The sequence below is a fragment of the Colias philodice genome, chromosome 15 (assembly GCF_061535455.1).
Source record: "Colias philodice isolate Cphi_HAF_F1 chromosome 15, ilColPhil1 Martin Lab GWU primary, whole genome shotgun sequence".
NCBI lineage: Eukaryota > Metazoa > Arthropoda > Insecta > Lepidoptera > Pieridae > Colias > Colias philodice.
Window position 1 is genome coordinate 8,900,790 of NC_143100.1, and position 22,076 is coordinate 8,922,865.

Below are 22,076 nucleotides of genomic sequence, written 5' to 3' on the forward strand. Positions count from 1 at the left end.
TTTTGGTAGAAATCGGTAAGAAATGCCGTAAACGTCTTAGAGAACTAGCCGCTGCGTAGAGTTTGCGACTTGTCTCTTTTACGTGGTACGACCAAGACAGAGTCGTGTCAAAGTGAACCCCCAGGTTTTTTACAGATTTTTGAAATTCAATGACGGAGCCATCTATATAAACTTTGGGGATGTATGTCCAGTCGATCCGCGAGATTAAATAGGGGCTACCAATGATTATGACTTGGCTTTTGCTTGGGTTAATATTCAGACCGTACCTCTGACTCCAATTCAAAATTCTCTCCAAATCGGTGTTCGTGTTTAAGATTGCGGAGGATAGGTTCTCGAGGGTAGACTGGGTGTATATCTGGAGATCGTCAGCATACATGTGATAGAGAGAAGATAAATTATTAGTTATGGAATTAATAAAAATAGCAAATAGGAGAGGGGACAAAACGCCACCTTGCGGAACGCCTGCAACAACATCACACCAGGACGATGACTTATCCTCCAATAATACATGCTGTCGGCGACCGTGCAAGTAACTGTGAAACCAATCAACCACTGTAGGAGATATGTTAATAGAATGAAGCAGTTGTAGCAGTATGTCGAAATCGACGGTGTTAAAGGCATTACTAAAGTCTAGGAGGGTTAGAACTGTCAACTGCTTCTTTTCCATTCCATTACGTATGTCATCCGTGACTTTAACAAGTGCAGTAGTCGTACTATGTCCTGGACGAAAACCAGATTGGAAGGGACTGAGAATACTGTTTTTGTATAAGAAGGAACTTAACTGTTGGTGGATAAGGCGTTCAAGGACTTTGGAAAGGATTATAAAACTTCTTAACTAAAAATTTCACTTATCGTGGCTTATGTAAATAAGCCAATAACCCAAAAAATAATCCTTAGGAATATTCACGTAATTCCATGTAAGATATTTCGTGGGTTATCAATAATGTAGAGTACTTACATTATATTTATGTAGTTAGTAAAACTAATCAAAACTAATAAAGGGCTTCAAAATATACACTACAGAATTCAATTGCAACGAAGCATATTTACATTTCAATGCAACCTTATTGAATAGACAACCATACAATCCAATATATATTCAAATTACATACATTATGTTATGTATAGTTAACGATGTCAATGAATAGACACTATCACGTATCAAGACGAATTATGAGCTTATGTGAAGCAACCAAGCCGTCTAACAAGTACTTCACTCGTGACCAGAATAACTGCAATAAACTATATAAATGTATTGTAAATATTGTGCGCTTTTGATAGCGTTCCTGACGACGTTTTTATAGTCAAAACAATTCTCATGTGTCATTTGATAATTTTATAGTTTGCTCTTACGACTTTTCTTGGGTAAATAATAATTAATTTTTAGGTAGAGCTGGGTTTTTGAAGAGTGACTAGTATCTTTCTTGCAAGTGCTACTTCTGAGAAATTAGAAAACCGGTGAACTCATATGGTTTACAGTAAAAGTCTGTAAAATATTTGCATTTATAGGTACAATTTACAAACACAACGTCTCTCTCTACATCACATTAATGAAGGTGTATTTTGAAAATTTTATGTGAGTATGATGTAAAATTTTATGAGAGGTATGTTCATTATCTACTCTTCCACCCTAAATCACTGAATTTTTATACGAAGTCATGAGGAAGATCTGAAGTATATTTATGAGTTTTAAAGTAAGTATTATTAACTATCACTTTTATTCAACATATCGACCTACAGGGAATAAGAACGATAAATGCTAATCACGATACTATCGAATCGAGTTCCGCATTTCTTTATTGGAACAAATTTTCTACAGTTGTAGTAGCACAGCAGAAACATTAGCATGCAGCGGTGCGCGGACGCCGGAAACCGCGGGAACATTGCCGCGTACATCCAATATGGCCGCGGACCTACAATGAATCGATAATTAACGATAACCGATTTCATATTTCGAATCCATCGCACCTTAATAATCAAGATGTGATGTAACCTGGTCCATACGGGGAAGGAAACCTTCCGAATGCGACGAGCATCCTTGGCTGACCATAAGGGTCCCGGCTCTTGCATTACCTGCCCACTGTGTACGCTTTGATGGGAGGTCGTTAAAGGTACGTTTGCGCATGATGCTTTTTTATTTCTGATTGTCTTGATTCTTTGAATCGCCTGTAATCGTTATTGTTTTACAATCGAGATTTAATGGGGTGCTCGGAATGCTTATTTGCATATAGTTACCGTGTGTGTAATGTGTGTTACGACTGTAATTTTGATATAATATGTACTTATATTATAACCGGTGTCTCATACATAACAATGAGCTGTACCTATAAATAAAGGATCAGAACAAACATTTATTGTTCAATTACTCTACCTTCAGTTTTAAAATTCCGTATTTTTGTTATCGTAAAAATATTTTAAGGTATCTCTAATCAGTCGTATTCGCAGAATTGATGACAATTGACAAAACTCTTTTTTCCGTTTTTTTATTCCCACTGTTAAGAGGATGAATGTGCAATGACGTACAGATCTCATTACTAAGGAAGTATAAAGCATTTTTTCCATCTACCCCCAGCAACGCGCGACCAGATCACCCGCGGTTTGTCACGACTACCAGTATCTCCAACGAATCAAAAATACCTCGATAACTACCGAATCCCACTTTTTATTAACAAAACTGTTCCGCACCAGTAATCGATGCATTGTTTTGTCTTATTTTAAAGATTATTTGAACTTTTCTTGTCGAAGACTGGCAACTTTTTCGATAGACTTCCAAACCACTGCTATGCTCATTCGACTTTCTGGTTATTCGACGTGTTGATTTTGCACGCCTCATAAGCGAAGCGTTGAGGTGGGTACTACTGTCACTTCGCGCAAAACATCTGATTTTTCAAACTTAAAATGTCTTTATGTATCATACATTGCACTTGTAAGATAATACATACACACACATATTAAGAAAAAACACTATTTTTAACGTTCATGATATTTTTGATGTCATTTTTGTTATTTAAACTAGTTAAAAAACAGTTTAAAAAAGTTCTGTCTTGGACGTCCGTGTGTCTGTATGTGCGGATCCTTTTTCTTGTTAACACGATAGCGACCGAAATACTTTACTGATCGAGTCTTTTTTTTTCTCTTACGCTTGAGTATGCTCAGGAATAGAACCCTTTCATTTTTCAGGGTCTGATTCGATGTGGTTTAATTGTTATTAAATAAACAAAAATAATAATTAATAAATATTTATTAAAAAAAATTATGAGGCGTGCACTTTTGGATTTTCCAAATTTTCTCATAATGTTATCATTGCTCGGTTTAAAGTGAATAATTTGAAAAGTCAATTTAATTTTTAATCGCTCTAGCATGGACTCCCTTGAAGTCTCAATGTTTGAGATTTCACTGCTCTATGCACGAAAACAGTCCTTACACGTTGATGAAGCATAGGATGAGTGAAAGTTGTCAATTAATAATCTTTATTTTTTACTATCCCGAGTACGAGCCCTTTATTAGCTTGTTATATAAGGGAAAGAAGGGAAACTCTTATGGCTATAATCTGTGAATCTTTTATATCTTATAACATATAGCATATTATCAGCTGTTGAAGTGTTAAAAAAGTTTTTCTTTACATATGAATAAAAAATTATGTGTTGATGATTGATCATTCGGATCAATCGAAACGAACGTTCTAATAATATTAGTACAAAATCAACCCAGTTGATCGACAAACTTTACTAGATTTCCAAAGGTTGATCAATACCAGAAAGTATCTAGAGTTTAATTGTGTTAGGTCAAAAAAGTAGTCACGGAGGCAAGGCAGTGACGTATCTTCGTGACGTGGCGGGAGGGGGGAGGGGGGAGGGCCAGAGGGCGCTGACCCTTGGACGCGCGCACCCGCTGTCCTGACAGTCACTATTTATTCTGCTTTTCCTAACATTCACTGGGATTTTTATTGACTTGATGCAATTGAACGTATCTCCAATCACCGCGGTTATGTCGCAGATTGTATTTTATTATAAACAGTTTGCAGTTGTTCTTTTATTTCTCGTTAGACAGTCTATCGACTCGACTAATTTTTAATTAAGTATATATGTATTTGTATTTTTCTATCATTACGAAGTGAATCTGCTACTCAAAAATTTGATTACAATATAAGTACCTAGTTACTATTACTACTACTAATTCGCGTTACCTAGGTAGGTATTTGGTTTTAATACTTAACATGCTTAGCTACAAAAATGATAATGCCACATAGGTACAAGTACATAGCTCGATAGATTTGTCAACACGGTATTAATTAGTCATCGCCAATTAGGTGTTTCGTTCGGTTAGATCACAGGCGGCAGAGAGGATACAGGAAGGGAGTAATCAACATAACTAAAAATACCGTCCATTCGGTGCTCATCCGGTTTAGCCGTTAGATGGGACGGGAGCTCGCTTTGAAGAAAATCCGATAAATTAAAATGGCCCTTTTGTATCGCTGCTTTGATTGGCCTTTACGGTCTATTGAATTTGTCGTTGTAATTTTTTAATTTTAAAGTTATGGGTTTGATATGGTCTAATTATAAACGTTATCTAGAATAAGAAAGCTTTTAGTGTTAGAAATAATTAGCTTCAATATTATTTAAAAATAAATTATAACTGGTATATAATTAACAACAGGATTAAGAGTCAATAAAAGTTCGCATAAAATATCACCGCAAGCAAAAATTTTAAAATGAAATAAACCACATTCACTGAAAAATAATTATTATCATACTGTACATATATATAGAATATATAGAAGAGGGTTTGAGGTTAAATATCGAGATACACTCTTCCTCATACCTATCAAATACTATAAAAATTAAACAACCCAAATATACTTGAACGAAGATAGCGCAAATGTACACGTTTACACACAATTAGGCAGCTTATCGCTCTATTACAATGTGTAATAGTAACCGATAACACCGTCCTATCGAAAAAAGCGTACAATATTAATTATCTGAATGTAACGATTTACTCGACGGGACCACAGATCACATATTGAACTAGATGCAGCATGCGAGGCAACTTGTATGACGTTCGAGCGTGTCGTATTCTGTAGTCTCTAACTTTCAAGAGCAGTTATTTACTGAGATTTCTATTAATATTTAAGAGGACCTTCTTTACAACATTGAATATATTTTCTAAGGTATTTCGGTTGACATCACACCTGCTATTGTCATCCCGACGAGATCAAACGGAAACTCTACATTTGTAGAGTTTTACGTCAGTCCGACATAACCCAGGGCTCTTCCCCCGAGTGCCCTGGGTATGCCTAAATGCATTCTCCACTATAAAAAAAAAAAAAGTATGCACGTAAGTATGGATAGGTAACACAATATTATATCGATGCATATGCGTTATCTAGTTGAACATACACTCTATGTCTGAAACTGATGATTGATATTACAATTCCCGATGAGTGCGCGGCTAGCGTTCGCCGCTACATAATTATATAATTTCTATTATTTATATGCGAGGGCGGTGCGTCGCTTCGCATCGTAACTACACGGCTTCCTTCGACGGCTCTCTACGAAGAAATCTGTCGGTGCGTTCTCACTAAAGAGGATGTACGGCCCGCCACCCATGATTTAATTCACTAAAGTTCCTGTCGTGACTGAAGCTTTTCCTGAGACATAACGCACCCCGCTTCCTTTATGGTAAATTGTAATTGATATACGTGTCACCGGGCTACGTATTAACCTTGGTAAATCACTGAACAGGCTACGTTGTGACGTACTTTATGTGAATAACGTAAAATATATTTTATAAATAAGATCAAAATGAACAAATCGTAAGAATAATTATTAAATAACTACTTAACACTTTACCATATTTTGTTTGAAAGAAGAGCCAAAACACAGTGCTGAAAGATTTTAATTCTTTGCTTTGCTCTACCCCGCTTCATCATTTAAACTAACGATTTATTGGGAACGGAGAATATGTTCTTTTTACCTAGGACTTCCACGTTCAATAGTTCCCAACATTTAAATCTTTAACTATATTTTTTAATATTAAAACCTAAGGTTAATAAATAAATATTTTTATATATATATTAAATAAACGTTTTCGCATCATCGTTATACTCAATTTATAATTTCCGTCCTTTTGCTTGGGATTAACGATTATCGATTCCATAATGTTATTTATAATTCAAAATATTTTAATCGGATATTACTTCCAAATGATAAATATGCAATTATTAGTATATGAGTATGGGTTTGCAAATCCACAAAATTATGGTTGCGATTATACGAAAAACAGCTGAATCAATTTTCAACAATGTACTTTCATCTATAACGAACGATGTACTTTAGAGTATGAGAAAACCTTTTAATATTTTTCATATGAAACATCCCAAAAACTTCATAGGCATCACATACTTCAAGTTTTTATTGATATTCGCATCTTATTCTCCACAGAGGGCGTGTGACTGTAATGTAAAATCATCAGTAAAAAAGGAATACGTCTGGCCCATGCCATTCTAGTAAACTCGGGACATGATTCACACTGCAGTGTTCGGTTGTGAATAATAAGGAAATATGGAAATTATTCATTGTCTGTCATTCAGTGTTGTCAGTTTTAACCGCGATAGGCGATTATGCATATCGAACATATTTTATTCATCTACCACAATATATCAACTGTGAAACAGTGTGGTGATATGACTGAAAATTTTCGTTTAAAAAATGAAAATGTGTAGACTAAAGATTTTGTATTAGCACGCTAGTTATTATGTCGAAACAGACACAATCTATTCATCCCAAGTGTTTTTCTACACCATTAACCAAGGAACTCACTAATTATGTAATTCGTGTTAGATTTTATAGGTTCTTTTTCTTTTCATTGTTTCTATTAAATTCGTTTATTATGTTCATCGTCCTGTACGATTTCCATTGTGGATTAATGTTATTTCAAACCACATATTGATGCTTATATTAAAAAGAAAAAATACACAAAACACAATTAATTATTAATCATTTATTTCTACAGAGTTATAAAATATGCATTTCATTGCGTGCGTTTCGAACGCAATTTATTAATATTAATTATTATTTAAGAATTCATTAAAAGTGAAAATGTGCGAGTAACACCAACTACGATGCGATTTTATATATTCTAAAAATATACAATGGACCAAGGACCTCCAACTTTTCCGAAGTCGGTTAAAAATATAATGTTAGATGTTTACAAATGATTTTTGAATTGACATATCAGACATCCTATATTTATACAAATGAAATTAACATATTGTTTTACACATGTTCACATTTAAAACTTATTCGATTATTAACTAATTTTAAAGAAATAAAGATAATAAGTTTATTGTAATGTTTTGACACCGTTTAAAAAGGAGGCAAAAATGTAAATATATAAATATGCTATTAGGAGGTGATAAAAGAACAATAAAAACGATCAATAATGTGTTTATAACTAATTTTGTATACGAATGTGTATAATTAGTAATTAGTTTACATAAGAAATGACAACATTGTATTAATAAATGAATATTCAAATTTATCAGATAAGTTTTACATTTTATTATTGAAAAAAAACATAATTACATTGATATGTTATGATTTAAATCACTAAACTAAACATATTCCTTTACATAGGATATCTTATTCGTATGGAGATTTTGTGGTATGTGTAGCTTTATGTTTTGCGATCCAACTAAGAATAGGAACGTCAATCACCTATACTTTTGTGTCAGAAGTCACTTAAATAAAGAAATAATCATCAAAATCGGTTCACCCAGTCGAAAGTTCTGAGGTAAGAAACCCAAAATCAGATCGAATTGAGAACGTCCTCAGATTTATTTAGAAATGTTTGTATATCTATTAAAATTTATTTTTTTTCGCCTGACTCTAAATCAAATTTAAATATAAACTTACTTTAAGCTTTACTCAAAATATTTATTTGTTTGAAGTAACAGCTGTGACGTCACAATATGACAATATGGTGATCCTATTCTTAGCTAGAGCGCATAATTCGTAGAGCCTTAGACATTCAAAAAATAATTACATACAATAATTTAAAATAAAGTATTGTATTGTCTAGTAAGATTTAACTCGGACGAAATTACTTCTATATTAACTATTAAAAGATAAGTGTGAGCAAGTTTTACATCTACCTATATATTACGTCTAATTTATTGTATAAGGCAATACTTATCGGTGAATATTGACTAGACAAATGAAGATATAGAAATATAATAGTGAGCGTCATTTTACGAGAACATCGGATGCAAAAACTTAAAAAATGATATTTTTGGATCGTTTTAGGTGTAATTGGGAAAATGCATAGAGAATGTAATAAAAAAAGTTACGTAATCATTATTGTGGGGTGAACTCTAAATATTTCTATAGCGAATAATTTTTAGGTTATCTACGGAGCTGTCAAAGAGACAGTTGAGTGTTCTATATGATAAAATTACACCGAATATGCGGAATATGATGCCCTACATTATTTTATATCTTCTCCACAATGGAAAGAAAGATCCATTAATGTATATTAAATTTAAATGCTATGTATATTAGATTATACATCAATACCTGAAACTTCGTGAATAGATATACTCAAAGTAAGAATGACACTCACTGCCTAAATAAAAAGTGCGTGCACTACAGGCCTCAACGCATAGAAAATAAAAAAAGACGGGTTGCACTCCGGGAGTGCCGGCAGAAGTGAAAACTTGATTATTAACGTTGAGCATGTTTGATATTTTGGAATGGTATCCGTCTTACGCTTTTTCGATCAGGTCACGTGTCCTGACGCGAGTTTAAGATTTTATACCCATTACAGAAAAAGTGCTCAACGCCGCTAAATAAGTTTTCACTTCAAAACTTCTCTATCACTATGACGTGATTTTTCACATTTTGCCCGGTTTTCGAATTACCATTCTGGAGCATGTACTTTGTACAAGGTATAACTTTAAACAAATCCTAGTCTGTACGTACATGTTTGACAAAAATAAATAATACAATATAAGATTTTTTTGATTAAAATGCAAATCTTTATGTACCATTTATTGATTGTGAGTAGGTATGAAAATAGAGGATACTTTTCTTATATACCATTGAATAAATAAATGTTTACATAATGCGTAATTTTCTCTGATCGGTTCTATTATCGGGCGAAAACGAACGAACGCAGAAGTTCCCTGTAACTCTTTTCTATAAGCCTTTTTATTAAATTTAGAGGACAAAATAGAAATTGTAAATGCAGGCTTTTGTAACATACTGGTGTATGCAGCATGACATACTTTTCGTGAAGAAATATAATTCTGATACCAAAATAAAGCAAGAAATGTACTTAAATGCGTCTTTAAATGAAATGCCAGTAAATGCTAAGAAGTGCAAATTGAATTACACGTAGAATAAACGCACTTTTGATGTTGTTATATGTAGATCTCCGTCGAAGAACTTTGTTTCAATAACGACGTTTCCACTGAAAATAAAATTCATAAATTTAGTAATAGTTTCCAACAACAGCATTTTATAAAATTTGGAATATTTATTTATCATGAATAACACTTTAATGTGCATGAATTCAAATACATATGACATCTATACTAATATTATAAAGCTGAAGAGTATGTTTGAACAAGTTTATCTCATGAATCATTGAATTTTCAAATCAGACCAGTAAGTAGATTTGAAAATTCATTCGGTGTTAGATAGCCCATTTATCGACTAAGGCAGGTAAAAACGCAGGGCACAACTAGTAACACAATATGAGCAAGGAATTCTAATATGGTTATAGGCTACCTTTCTTGATAAATGGGCTATCTAACACCAAAATAATTTTTCAAATTGGACCAGCAGTTGCATGCGTAATTTAATAAGCGCGTTCAAACAAACAAACTCTTCAGCTTTCTAATATTAGTATAGATTAATAACTAATGAAAAAAAAACTTACTTCAAAACATTAGCCGGCATCATTTGCGACTCCGGCGCAGATTCGATAATCGACTGCCAAGTATTAGTTGAGTTTGGTATTACATAGCCAAACTCAAAGAACCATTCTTCTAAACAACGCCCTTTGAAGAGTACTTTCTGGAATACAAATTCACATTTAAGCAGAAAATATCATAACATGATATTATTTTAACTCAAAAAAGTTAAATAAGTAAGTTAAATACAATTTTCTAATTACCAATTAAATAATAAAAAGTAAAAAAACTAAAACCCAACTATGACAAGAAACGGCGCTGAAAAAGTATAAAACAAGATTTTCAGAATACTGAACTGAACAAAGTTGCTAATGTAGTTGCAAGTAAATGGACACAGTAGACTCTACCAAGATGCCTTCGTTGTAAATTGACAATAATGTCATACAATACTATTCTGAAGTATGCAATATTCCATTATGTAGAGATAAATTTTCATGTTTTGAAAACCACAGTCACACGTTGTCAAAGTGCTATGGTAGATAGGGATATGTAACGTGTGATTACGTCTATTCTAACGCACAGAAAAATGACTAACCTGTTCCAGCCGAAATCTTTCCATACTCTCTATAGAGCTGAAGTTCATCTCTCGAGACACAACTCGACACTTCAATATGCGCTTGGGGACGCGCGCCTCGTGTTCCATGTCGGGACAGGACATGTCTTCATTGTGCTGCCAGAGGATTTTACCTGAAATGATAAAAATATTTTTTAGTTTTATAAATTTACTAGCTTTCCGCCCGCGGCTTCGCCCGCCTTTTCAAAAGAAAACCCGCATAGTTCCCGTTCCCGTGGGATTTCCGGGATAAAACCTATCCTATGTGTTAATCCAAGTTACCCTCTATATGTGTGCTAAATTTCATTGTAATCGGTTCAGTAGTTTTTGCGTGAAAGAGTAACAAACATCCATACAAACTTTCACATTTATAATATTAATAGGATGAATTTTTACTATAAAAAATTGTTCCTTGTGTTGGATACCAACTGCATCCATCACCTTACAGTGGCGTACTCAAATAGAGCCCTGTGATAGATCTTTTTCTATTCTTAGAAATTTTTCAAATGATAAAATTAGCTGTGATAACAGAATTTCATCAACTAGATTTCAGGGGGGTCATGTTTCTGTAAGAATTCTTTATTTGGTAAAGAATTTAAAAAAATCAACACAATACATAATTTTAGTGTTCCAATTTTATTTAAAAAAAATTAATTTTGTAATCCTTGGTCTAAAATGTACATATTAAAGTCTCCCTGGCTTAACTTAATTAAGAAATGAAGATTGTATATTGATATTTCAATATACAATCTTCATTTATTCAGTTATTCAATTTGAAAAAATACTTAAATATGTATTACCTGTGTCTGCATCCCGGAGATTCATCCAATTACTGATTATAAAATATTAAGGCATTCTCAATTTTCATAACTATTCAGTACAAAATATATACATGAAGAAATAAAAAAATGTTGTTTGGTTTTATGAAACCACAGTAAAAGTGAAACTTTCCAAACACTGCTTTATACCTACTCGGCAGCCGACCGTCACGCGACATGCGCTACACAGACCAAGTTTGAGACGATGTAATAAAAGTTTCACTTTAAAAACTTTTCAATCTTTGATAAAACTAATAAGTTCAATAAAGAATACGACAATTACGTAAAAAATTATACCTATGAAAAGGCCAAAAGACAGACGATTAATAAATTTTTGGGTAAAACTGTACATACTTTATCGGATGTTGAGTTGAGAGGTTTAATTTCTTTGTGGTTAATAGCTATTGTCCTGTGGAACCTAAATCTGAAATTACTCCTCTCTACTCTACAACATCTTCAATATCAGCTTGAAGTTGTATAAATTTGCTTATATTCTTAATTTTCCCTTGTGTTATGGAACATCTTTACAATCAATTAAATTACCAACAGGCTTGTAATTGTTTCCATATGCTCTAATGTAACAGTTTATGACTTTAAGTACCTGCTTGATATAACTGTAAAAACTTTTTGAAAAATGTTTTAATTAATAGATTTCAAAAGGATACATTTGAAAGCCATTGAGAATGGTGACAACACGGTCTTGTTTGCTTTCCTCTGCGGGTAAAACCTCCGTCATTGTGTACACTGATAAAATGTGTTGCTTGAACCCACGAACTTCGAAATGTGATTCAATAAAAAAGTTATTAAAGAATCATAAATTTGTACAGTTCAGTATATATTTACTATTAAACATATAATTTACTACATTAATGTCAAACTAAAACCTTAGATATGATGAAAAAATACATTTAAAAAAATGCTAAAGATGAGATATCGCATTACTTTGATATTAAATAATGAAAATGAGCTTGACATTTGACAAATGACAATCTTGAAAGTTGAAATTGAATTACATTTTCAATTTGACAATTTAGTATTAAATGACAATAATTCTAATGTTATCATCGTAAAATAATTGAAATGTATTATTTAATAATTATTATTGTACTAGTTGAAATAGACTTTACATGTTATTGATAATTTTTTTGTAATTTTATAAATACCTTTTAAGTGCGAAAATAAAAGCACATTAACACAAATAATTTGATTACAAACTGTCAAAACTGATCAGCAAGAGCCAAGAGCCTGTGACCCACTAATACCTAATCTGTGCTGTGACCTGTCTGCTTACTTGCTCTGTGCTGTCTGCAAAGTTCAAAATGGATGACAGATTGTAAAATAAGTTCAGTCGTATTTTTCTGTTTAGTACCGTCTAATTTGTTTTTGAGATCCCTTAAGATTAAATTCACACTATATTCTACTTTTTATTTAACTTTCTAGATGTATGGCGATTAGATGTTCCTAAGTTTGTTTATCATTAATTTCTATGAACTCAAAAAGCGAAACTGACGAAGCTTCAAGGTAATTTCATTAGTATTTTCTCTAATATTTGATGTGTTATTTATTTATATTTTCATGAATACCTGTATATTTTTACCAGGATGATAGGAACGTGTGATTTCCTTTTGCTTTGTTTATCTTGTGCGTTATTTTGATTTCATTGTAGGTTATGTATTACTTGCGATTTTTTGTTCTTTGTTTTGTTTACTTCTTCCGTTCACTCTGACAGGGCTTTATTCATTTATTTTAGGGGGAGCGAAGCATCATCGTCAAGTAAAAATATAACCCCAGAGACTTCGAAAGGTGAATCCCCGGCTAGTTTATGCGCGGAAACAGATTCAAACAATAGCCAAGACATTATGAAGCGAGCTGCCGCGAAACAGTTAATAGAAAGATATTTTTATCAGTTAGTGGATGGTTGTGGAAATCCAAATTGCAACAATAAGTATTGTGCTTCAAGTGGAGAAGTATGCAATGTTTTTGTTATTGTTTTTCTTTTATTAATTTTTTCACTTTAATATTTACTTGATGTTCTATTAATTTAGGCCAGAAATTTAACCCCTAATGAAGCTGCAGCAGAGGCAATCAAATTATTCTCTAAAGAAGCTCGGCTTTGTGACAGTCTGCCTAACAAAGTGCCAAGAACTGAGGCCAGTCATTGTGAATCAAGCACTAGGTACATTATTTTATTTTCCTATTAGATTCTGGTTAAATACACATTTATTAACTTTAATATTTCATTTTAAATGTATTTATTTACTCATGAAATAAAGCTTTTACCAATTATAATAATTTCTTTTTAATTTAGCAATGCCTGCGCAACATCATCCACAAAAGAAAGGACAATGCGAAATGAGAATAATTTAGAAAAACCATCCTCAAGTATGTCCCCTGTACAGTGTATGGAAGATGTGAAGCCAGAAACTAGTCAAAATATATCACAGAATGTTGATAATACAGATGTTAGTTATAGCAGTGAGTATTGTTTTTGTTTTAATAACAACCAATCTGCAAGAGGAGAGTGAACAGGTACATTCTAGGGAAGCACGCTCCATCTTAGGCCACATCTCAGCTTACCATCAGGCGAGATCGTGGCCAAGTGCTCCCCTATCGCAGCATAAAAAAAAAAAAAACATAGTAGCACAGCGCATGTAATTAAGGGCAAGGTTATTATTTGGGCATGATTCCAATGTTTGTTTTTGTAAGGAAAAACTTGAATTTCTGAATACTACATTATTTGAAATTAAGAAAGTAATGTAGGTACTAAATTGTATTAAATATTTATATATTGAGAGGTTGAAATTAATCAGTACCAATTTAATATTATTTCAGATGGTGCACCTTTAACTGAAGAGAAAATATATCAATTGTGCGATGAATGCCTACAGAATAAAACTCCACAGCCCCTGCGGAGGGCACTGGGGATTGCTTTTACACAACCCACTATATTAGCAAGGAGCTTTCCAAGTAAAGTCACCAATGATTTTAATAGCAATGAAAAAGATAAGACAGGTATTTTTTGTTGTTTTTTTTTTTTATTTGGAAAGGGTATTTTGAATATAGATTGTTTTGTTATTGTGTGTTAGTGTAAAATAATGTAATTAGATTTTCAAATGTATATATTATATAATATGTTAGTATACTAGTTATTGACCTATTTATTTAAGGATCTCACTCCCTTAGGAAAGGATATTGGGATAACAAATGTATTGGTCTAAGATCCGAACATAAGGCGAAATTCAACGGCGTGATAATAGAATGAGACCAATTTTATAATTAATTTAGTCTATTAAAAAATGTATTAAAAATGGGTTGACTGGGAAAATCCTGGACAGGACATTTTTAATGAATTAAAAAAAAAACATTTTTTTTTTAATTAATTGCAGTATCAAGATAATAAAAAAAAATATAATAGACTTAAAGTATGAAACCTACAGAATGTGCAGTCATAGTTTTCTAATATTTACCGGGACAAACGGCTAGGTTGGCAGGTATAAACAGGTATGTCGGTACCAGTTACTTTCACTTGATAGGATGATGAAAAAAAAAATTATGTCAGCACTGTTTTATTACAAAGTTGTTTTATTATCTCGAAACTGCAATTAATAAAAAATAAAAATAAATAAAAAAAAATTAATTCATTAAAAATGTCCTGTCCAGGATTTTCCCAGTCAACCCATTTTTAATACATTTTTTAATAGACTAAATTAATTATAAAATTGGTCTCATTCTATTATCACGCCGTTGAATTTCGCCTTATGTTCGGATCTTAGACCATATGGTTGAAAATATTTCTTTACAATGGAGAAAGCAACAATAATTATGATGATCATAGTTTATTAATTATTGTACTTCATAGTGTTGAGAATACATCTGTGGCACCTGCCACTTGTCTGTATTGCCTTCTGGATATTAAAATGAAACTAATATATACGAAATGATATTATACATATGTGTGGCAGGTGTCACAGATGTATTGCCTTCTGGACATTAAAATGAAACTATAATATACAAAATGATAAAATAGAGCTGCATTTTTTTCAATTTCCGAGGCAAATTAAAAAAAAAATGAAAAAGTTACTATGTATATGCACACAATCAATGATATAATACATATCAGTTTTCACAGACAAGGAATCAAAAGCAATGTGTTCGAGGGATCCAGACAAAGATGTGGACTGTGTGACAGGCCCGGGTCTCGATGTGGCATCCTGTAGGCGCGCTTTTGCGTACCTTTCTAAAGTAAGATTCCAAAAATTACATTTTACAAATAAAAAAATTGGTTGTTTGTAAAGTAGGTTTACGATCGAGATGTTTACATGATAACGTCTTATTGGTGGCAGCGCTCGAGATGAGATGGGAGATCGGTCCGTCTCTCTCTCGTTATACCTGCGATCGTGCTCGTGAGGTTTTGGTGTGACACAAGTTTCTGAACATGTCACCCGACTAAAACGATTTTAAAAACGTTATAACGTCAAAAAAAGAATTTACATTTTTATTTACACGTCTCTTTACCTACAGGTGCCATCAGAATACTACAGTTCAGCATTAGTGATAGCGCTCACGACTCTAGCAGAAAATTTGCGACTGGACATGAGAACAACAAAGAATATTAGCATGGATGATGTGATCAACTGTTTTGTGATAGCCTTTGAAGTGCCAGATTTAAGTTGTAGTGATTATTTGGAGGTAGCGCTGCCTGCGTTGTGCCTTGCTGCGGAATGTTTGACGGTTAAAGGTAGGTAAAATTTTGAAAGGCAGAAACAAAATGTTAAAGCAATATCAAACTTATGTGCATCACTTTAAGATTTATTAACGAAATGTGCCGAAAGCAAATAATTTTGACGGCCAGTGCAGTACTCCAAAATAAATTAAACCTTATTTGGATGCATTAAAGTAGAATTTACAGTGGATATTTTTTTTTGCTAATTGTGAGTAAATTGTTATGAATGATCAAAGAGTTCACATAAATATTTTAATAACTTTTCTTGTAGCATACAATTAAAGTTATTTGTAACATTTACAGGACAAGCGAAACTAGCCCGAGTGTGGGCTACTGAATGCAAGGAGAGTTTATGGCATGTTCTAGAAACATTACAACAGCTCATCACGTTAAGGATCATATCGACGAACTATACGCGGACTTTCGAGGTGCAAGACGATGATTGTTTGATTGTGGCTACTAAGTTAATGAAGGTATGTGCGTGTTTATTGTTTTTTGAAGTGTTTTTAGTGGTATTAAAGTTGTAGATGGAAAAAATAAAGAAAGAATAGAATCAATTTGATTGTTGTCCTAAGTCTAAGCAATAAAACAGTGAGAGAAAGGAATTTGAATTTCGCATGGCAAAATTGCATGGCAATATTTCAATATTTCGCAATTTAAATTTTTTTTTTTATAAAAATTGTCTATTATACAAAATATTATTAATTATTGATATAATATGTACAAATCATACAAGATCCAATGTGTATTTTACCAAATTGGTTTATAAAACTCATTTTCAGATAGTATACTATGCAAATATGTTAGCTGGCGTAATGGAACCAAATACATTGAGAGAAGAGCCCATAGTGATTGCCAATCAATTAGACCCACTGGGCGATGCATTAGACCATTTGTATCCACTATCTTCTATGAAAAACTCGAAGCAAGCTCAACCAGAGGATCCTTTAGGTAAAATAATTTAAAATCCAGTAAATAGAGTAGCCAAATCTTAAATTAAATAATAGTTTTAATCCAGAAATTTCTAAATTTAACATAATATAAATATAAGTGATATCTTTTGATGTGACAACGTCTTAAATTAGGTTGCGACTGGGAGTCACTTATGAAAAAGTGTAACGCTCGGTAACGTTACGATGAGTCACCGAACGAGAGAGAGGCCCGCCGAATGCCTTGCGTCTCTCTCCCACTCAACTATGATCGAGAAAAAGACGTTGTCACGTAAAATCTTCGCCCGTAAAACCGACTTTACAGGCAACCATTTTTTTCTATGGAAAATATGCCAAATTTGTTGTATTTACTGATTTATACTTATTAATAAAAATAAAGTGATACTTGCACACAATCGCTAATTTTAGTTTTTTCTTCCAGCTCTTGAATTAGATGTAAATGTGTTAGATGCTAGGAAGCCATATTTGCCATTTGAAGAGTTCTACAATGAACCACTTAGTGATACAATACAAATGGATATAGATTTTGCCAACTACAAAACTGAAATATCATTTGGTAAGTCTAATCTTTTCTATGTTGTAATATAATTTTTTATGTATTATATGATGAATTTCAGGATTTTTAAAGTTAAACCTATATGGTGGTGAAAAAGGGTATAGTTGAAAGTACGGGTAGAAAGCTACTTAAAGATGAAATTTTTTTTTAAATTCATTATTTGAGATTAAGCGGAGCGGCACGTGTCGCTGCTTAGATAATCTCTAGAACTCAAACTGCCTACTATAGCTCGAGTTTAGCGAGAAAAGTTTCCCCTCGCGCATCTATATCTGCATCTGTAATTCTGTATACCAGAAAAAAGTGAAGTGAAAATGATCTTTATCTCCATTGCAATAGGGCGCAAATTCTCGTTCCTCCGGTACCCGTTCGTCCTCACCGCGGCTACTAAGTCCCTCGGTCTGTACTACGAGAACCGCATCCGCATGTACTCTGAGCGGCGCGTGTCGCTGCTGCACGCGGTGGTGGGCGCGGCGCCGCCGATGCCCTTCCTGCGGCTCAAGGTGCGCCGCGATCGAATCATAGATGACGCGCTTGTTGAGGTACGTGTTATTTAAATGAAATGAAAACTTATTTGTCAGAATTCTGGTTACAAAGTTTTTATGAAATTTATGTCACGACCACACAATTCGCCAACAAATTGGCATACATGCTTAGTGTAAATTGTTTGTGTGCTCTGTGTTTTTTCTTACGGCCTTACTGATAAAAAGTTTAACAATTGGTAAATTTCTACCAGACCGTTATTTTATTGTTGTGTTCTATGCACTTAATAATATAATCAAGAATAATTATATCAAAACAAAAACCTACTAAAACTAATTTATGTAGTTTTTTTATCACAGTTCAGATTTTTTCTTGGACAAGACAAGGTGTGCCAAAGAAATATACATACATAAATACACTCAAAAATATAATCCTTCCTCTTTCGCAGTCGGGTAAAAACTCTACTCACAATAACCTATTAAAAAGTTAACAATAACTGTCAGAGTGGTTTTGTGATAAACATTCATTGAAATTAATACCTTATTTCGTAACGGTTCAAAGTCAATTTTATCAAACATTCCGTAACATCTCTTTTCAAATAGGTTTCTCAATACTAAGTTTGTAAACGCAATAATAATGTTACAGCTGGAAATGATAGCAATGGAGAGAGCTCTAGATCTGAAAAAGCAACTGATGGTGGAATTCGAGGGGGAACAAGGTGTGGACGAAGGGGGGGTCAGTAAGGAGTTCTTTCAGCTTATCGTTGAGGAGATATTCAACCCGGATTACGGCATGTTCACACAGCAATCTGAGTCCCATACTGTTTGGTGAGTTATGTTTTGTTACAATTTAACTGAAACATGTTTATTTTTATTTCGTTTCAATTGTCATTTGGAAATCAAAACATACGTAAATATCATTATTTCTACTAGGGCCACAGTTAAATTTTTTGAAATTTATCACAGGAAATGGTCTAAGCATAGCTTTTTATCAATACCTATTGAATAAATTATCAATTTGGTAATCAGCATCTTTAAAAACATACAAAGTAGTAAAATTAACGATTGCTTGATAAACCTAATGTTTACACACAAACACCAATATTCCACTTTATTTATTGAGGCGCAACTTCCAATCTGCTTTGGGATGTTTTTCTAATGGTATAAAAAACTGTTGGTGTGGTTATTGTTTCACGTAATCTATACATATAAAACTCAAACGTGACTGATATAGTGATCTATCAACGCACAGCCCAAACCACTGGACGTATCGGGCTGAAATTTGGCATGCAGGTAGATGTTAGGACGTAGGCATCCGCTAAGAAAGGATTTCCCAAAAATCTTGTGGGAACAGGGAAAAACGGGGATGCACGTACAAAGTCGTGGGCGGAAGCTAGTATTAAATACGATTATAATAATTGTATTAATTTATTTCGTTTACAGGTTTAACCCCACGTCGTTCGAAACAGAAGCGCAGTTCACTCTAATAGGGATTGTGCTTGGCCTTGCAATATACAATAATATAATATTAGCTGTTAATTTCCCAATGGTCGTGTATAGAAAGTTGATGGGCAAGAAGGGATCGTTTGAAGATTTAGCTGATTGGAATCCTGTAAGAAATAGTATAAGCTAGACATATCTATGTGTATATATTTGTGTATTTAATACTTTGATAGATTTTTTAAATGTTGTTCCATAATGAGGTGTAGTTTTCTATTAAAGAAAATACATCGATTGGGTTTTGATTTTATACATATTAGAGCTTATCAAGAAAATTACCTAGCGTATAAGCAGACAGAACTCTTTATTGTAAACAAATTTTGCGAATATTTCACAAAACCCACTCAAGAATGGAGCATTTAAAATATTGTTTTTTTTTTCAGTCGCTTTATAATGGACTCAAAGATATGTTAGAATACACGGGTGATGATTTAGAAGAAGCGTATTATCAAACATTTAGGATATGTTATAGAGACGTGTTTGGTAATAATATATTTCATGATCTCAAAGAGGATGGAGATAGTATATTTGTAACGCAGGATAATAAACAGGTAAATATGATCTGGATAAATCTTTAACTTGAGAAATTCATGTAATGTTGTTTGTTGTAGCTGGCCTTTTATCTGTAACCATTATCTCTTATACTTTCGAGTTTTTTTATAAACTCGATGAATAAATTATACATAGCCCTGTAAGACATAGGTTACACGCTCAGTCTGGCGTCAGTTCAGTCCACCAGTCTGCTCAGAATGACGGAAGAATTATCGTCTAACCGGTTGACTGACGGACTGATGGTTCAGAATACCCGTGTTTTTCATCCATCATTCTGGCATCAGTCGGATGCCGGATCAAACTGATGGACTGAACTGACGCCAGACTGAGCGTGTAACCTATGAATAACGCCGGCATAATACTGTATTTTCTACAGTAAAAACTATTTCCATTATCAGTTAATTTGTTAGCTAAAGTAGTCATTTTTGTAAAGTAGCTTGAGCTTATCCATATTACAATCATTCTAAACTAGAATTCTAAATAGGTGAAATTATAGAATAATCATTCAGCTAAATAATTTTGCAGGAATTCGTAGAGCTATACGCGGATTTCCTCTTAAACAAGTCGGTGGAGAGCCAGTTCAAGGCGTTCAGGCGCGGCTTCATCATGGTGACAGATGAGAGCCAGCTCTCAACGCTCTTCAGGCCTGAAGAGGTGGAGACGCTCGTGTGTGGCAGTAAGGTATACTTGTAATTTTGTATTTATGCTGTTTTTTTTAAGCATAATAAAAAAAAATCTGTCCCGGTTTTTCCGAGATTTGCGCGTTCAAACATATAAACTCTTCAGCTATATATTATACTGGCTTACCACCCGCGGCTTCGCCCGCTTTGTCTAAAAGTTAAAACCTAATAAATTATATATTAAAACCTTCCTCTTGAATCACTCTATCTATTAAAAAAAACCGCATCAAAATACGTTGCGTAGTTTTAAAGATTTAAGCATACAAAGGGACATAGGGAAAAAAATATGGACAGAGAAAGCGACTTTGTTTTATACTATGTAGTGAAGAAGATTTTGCTATCTATTCACATTTCGTTTCAGCGTAATAAATTCTACTTTTACAATGTTATCTTTTTTTGCATAACCTAAAAAAATCCGGTCCAGTTTTTCGAGATTACCGTGTTCAGACATCTTCAGTTTTATGTTATGTATAAGTAGATTTTGCTGTCTTGTAAATCGTAAAATTAGGGATGGGAATGGGGATATTGTTCTTGTGCCGCTGATATAATTGTTACTTTGTATTATTTTAAAAGAGAATGTAACACTTAATAATCCTTGTTTTGTACTATTATTTTATATTGATTGTAACATTACAGAATTTCGACTTCAACGAACTGGAGAAATCGACAGAATACGACGGCGGTTACACTCCCGAGTCGCAAATCATCAAAGCCTTTTGGAGCATTGTCCACAGTTTATCGCTAGAGGACAAGAGAAAGCTCCTGCAGTTCACTACAGGCTCCGACCGAGTTCCCGTGGGAGGGCTCAGTCATCTCAAACTGGTTATAGCCAGAAACGGGCCAGATTGTGACAGACTACCAACCGCACACACATGCTTCAATGTACTACTCCTCCCGGAATACGAGAACAAAGACAAACTACAAGACAGACTGATGAAAGCAATTAGCTACTCCAAAGGCTTCGGAATGCTTTAACACACATACTATAGCCTGAGTTTGTAATGATTAATTAATGTTTGTTTATTTATAAATGGCGTTTTATTGAAACAAATTATGGAATAAAAATGTTTATTAAATTTTAATACGCAATAGCAAAAATATTTCATAGGAACTTTTCACCATTTTAATAACCTATTTGTATAATTTTGTAAAACGAGAAAACGACGAGCACAACAAAATTATTAATTAAAAACTTAATTAGAATAGTACGAATCAATTGGACTCTTAGATTACAAAATAAAAGACAGATGGAGCGTTGCCGAACTAAACCGAATAATTTATCGTCATTT

At 33.3% G+C, this 22,076-nt stretch overlaps 2 protein-coding genes across 8 annotated transcripts; one reads left to right on the plus strand and one right to left on the minus strand.

Annotated features, from left to right (window-relative positions):
• Window positions 1-1,838: 1,838 nt before the first annotated feature.
• On the plus strand, window positions 1,839-21,876 carry Ube3a (ubiquitin protein ligase E3A). Of its 7 annotated transcripts, none has more exons than XM_089703761.1 (17): window positions 1,839-2,111; window positions 12,788-12,868; window positions 13,098-13,314; window positions 13,393-13,523; window positions 13,656-13,822; window positions 14,180-14,359; window positions 15,468-15,589; window positions 15,869-16,085; window positions 16,374-16,543; window positions 16,853-17,021; window positions 17,442-17,576; window positions 17,913-18,115; window positions 18,702-18,883; window positions 19,499-19,667; window positions 19,939-20,106; window positions 20,633-20,788; window positions 21,424-21,876. In XM_089703761.1, exons 2-17 carry the CDS (start codon window positions 12,834-12,836, stop codon window positions 21,760-21,762), a joined length of 2,760 nt encoding a protein of 919 aa, XP_089559887.1. In that variant the 5' UTR covers window positions 1,839-2,111; window positions 12,788-12,833; the 3' UTR covers window positions 21,763-21,876. The 7 variants fall into 7 exon arrangements, with proteins under 7 accessions (XP_089559887.1, XP_089559890.1, XP_089559886.1 ...); XM_089703760.1 differs by lacking the exon at window positions 1,839-2,111 and adding an exon at window positions 12,647-12,689; XM_089703759.1 differs by lacking the exon at window positions 1,839-2,111 and adding an exon at window positions 12,673-12,707.
• On the minus strand, window positions 6,988-12,308 carry PrBP (Prenyl-binding protein). The gene is made up of 5 exons (XM_089703772.1): window positions 12,013-12,308; window positions 11,330-11,361; window positions 10,512-10,663; window positions 9,943-10,079; window positions 6,988-9,471 (listed from the first exon to the last, which is right to left on the minus strand). Exons 1-5 carry the CDS (start codon window positions 12,081-12,083, stop codon window positions 9,390-9,392), a joined length of 474 nt encoding a protein of 157 aa, XP_089559898.1. The 5' UTR covers window positions 12,084-12,308; the 3' UTR covers window positions 6,988-9,389.
• Window positions 21,877-22,076: the final 200 nt, after the last annotated feature.

Bases quoted from the DNA above. Each gene is read 5' to 3' on its own strand.
- PrBP (XM_089703772.1), bottom strand. From the start codon at position 12,083: ATGACGGAGGTTTTACCCGCAGAGGAAAGCAAACAAGACCGTGTTGTC. The intron at 10,664-11,329 runs GTAATACATATT...TTATCATTTCAG, and splicing joins TCTCCGGGATGCAGACACAG to GTAAAATCCTCTGGCAGCAC. The intron at 9,472-9,942 runs GTAAGTTTTTTT...TTTTATTTTCAG, and splicing joins ATGCCGGCTAATGTTTTGAA to TGGAAACGTCGTTATTGAAA.
- Ube3a (XM_089703761.1), top strand. From the start codon at position 12,834: ATGAACTCAAAAAGCGAAACTGACGAAGCTTCAAG. The intron at 20,107-20,632 runs GTAAATATGATC...ATAATTTTGCAG, and splicing joins TAACGCAGGATAATAAACAG to GAATTCGTAGAGCTATACGC. The intron at 20,789-21,423 runs GTATACTTGTAA...GTAACATTACAG, and splicing joins CGCTCGTGTGTGGCAGTAAG to AATTTCGACTTCAACGAACT.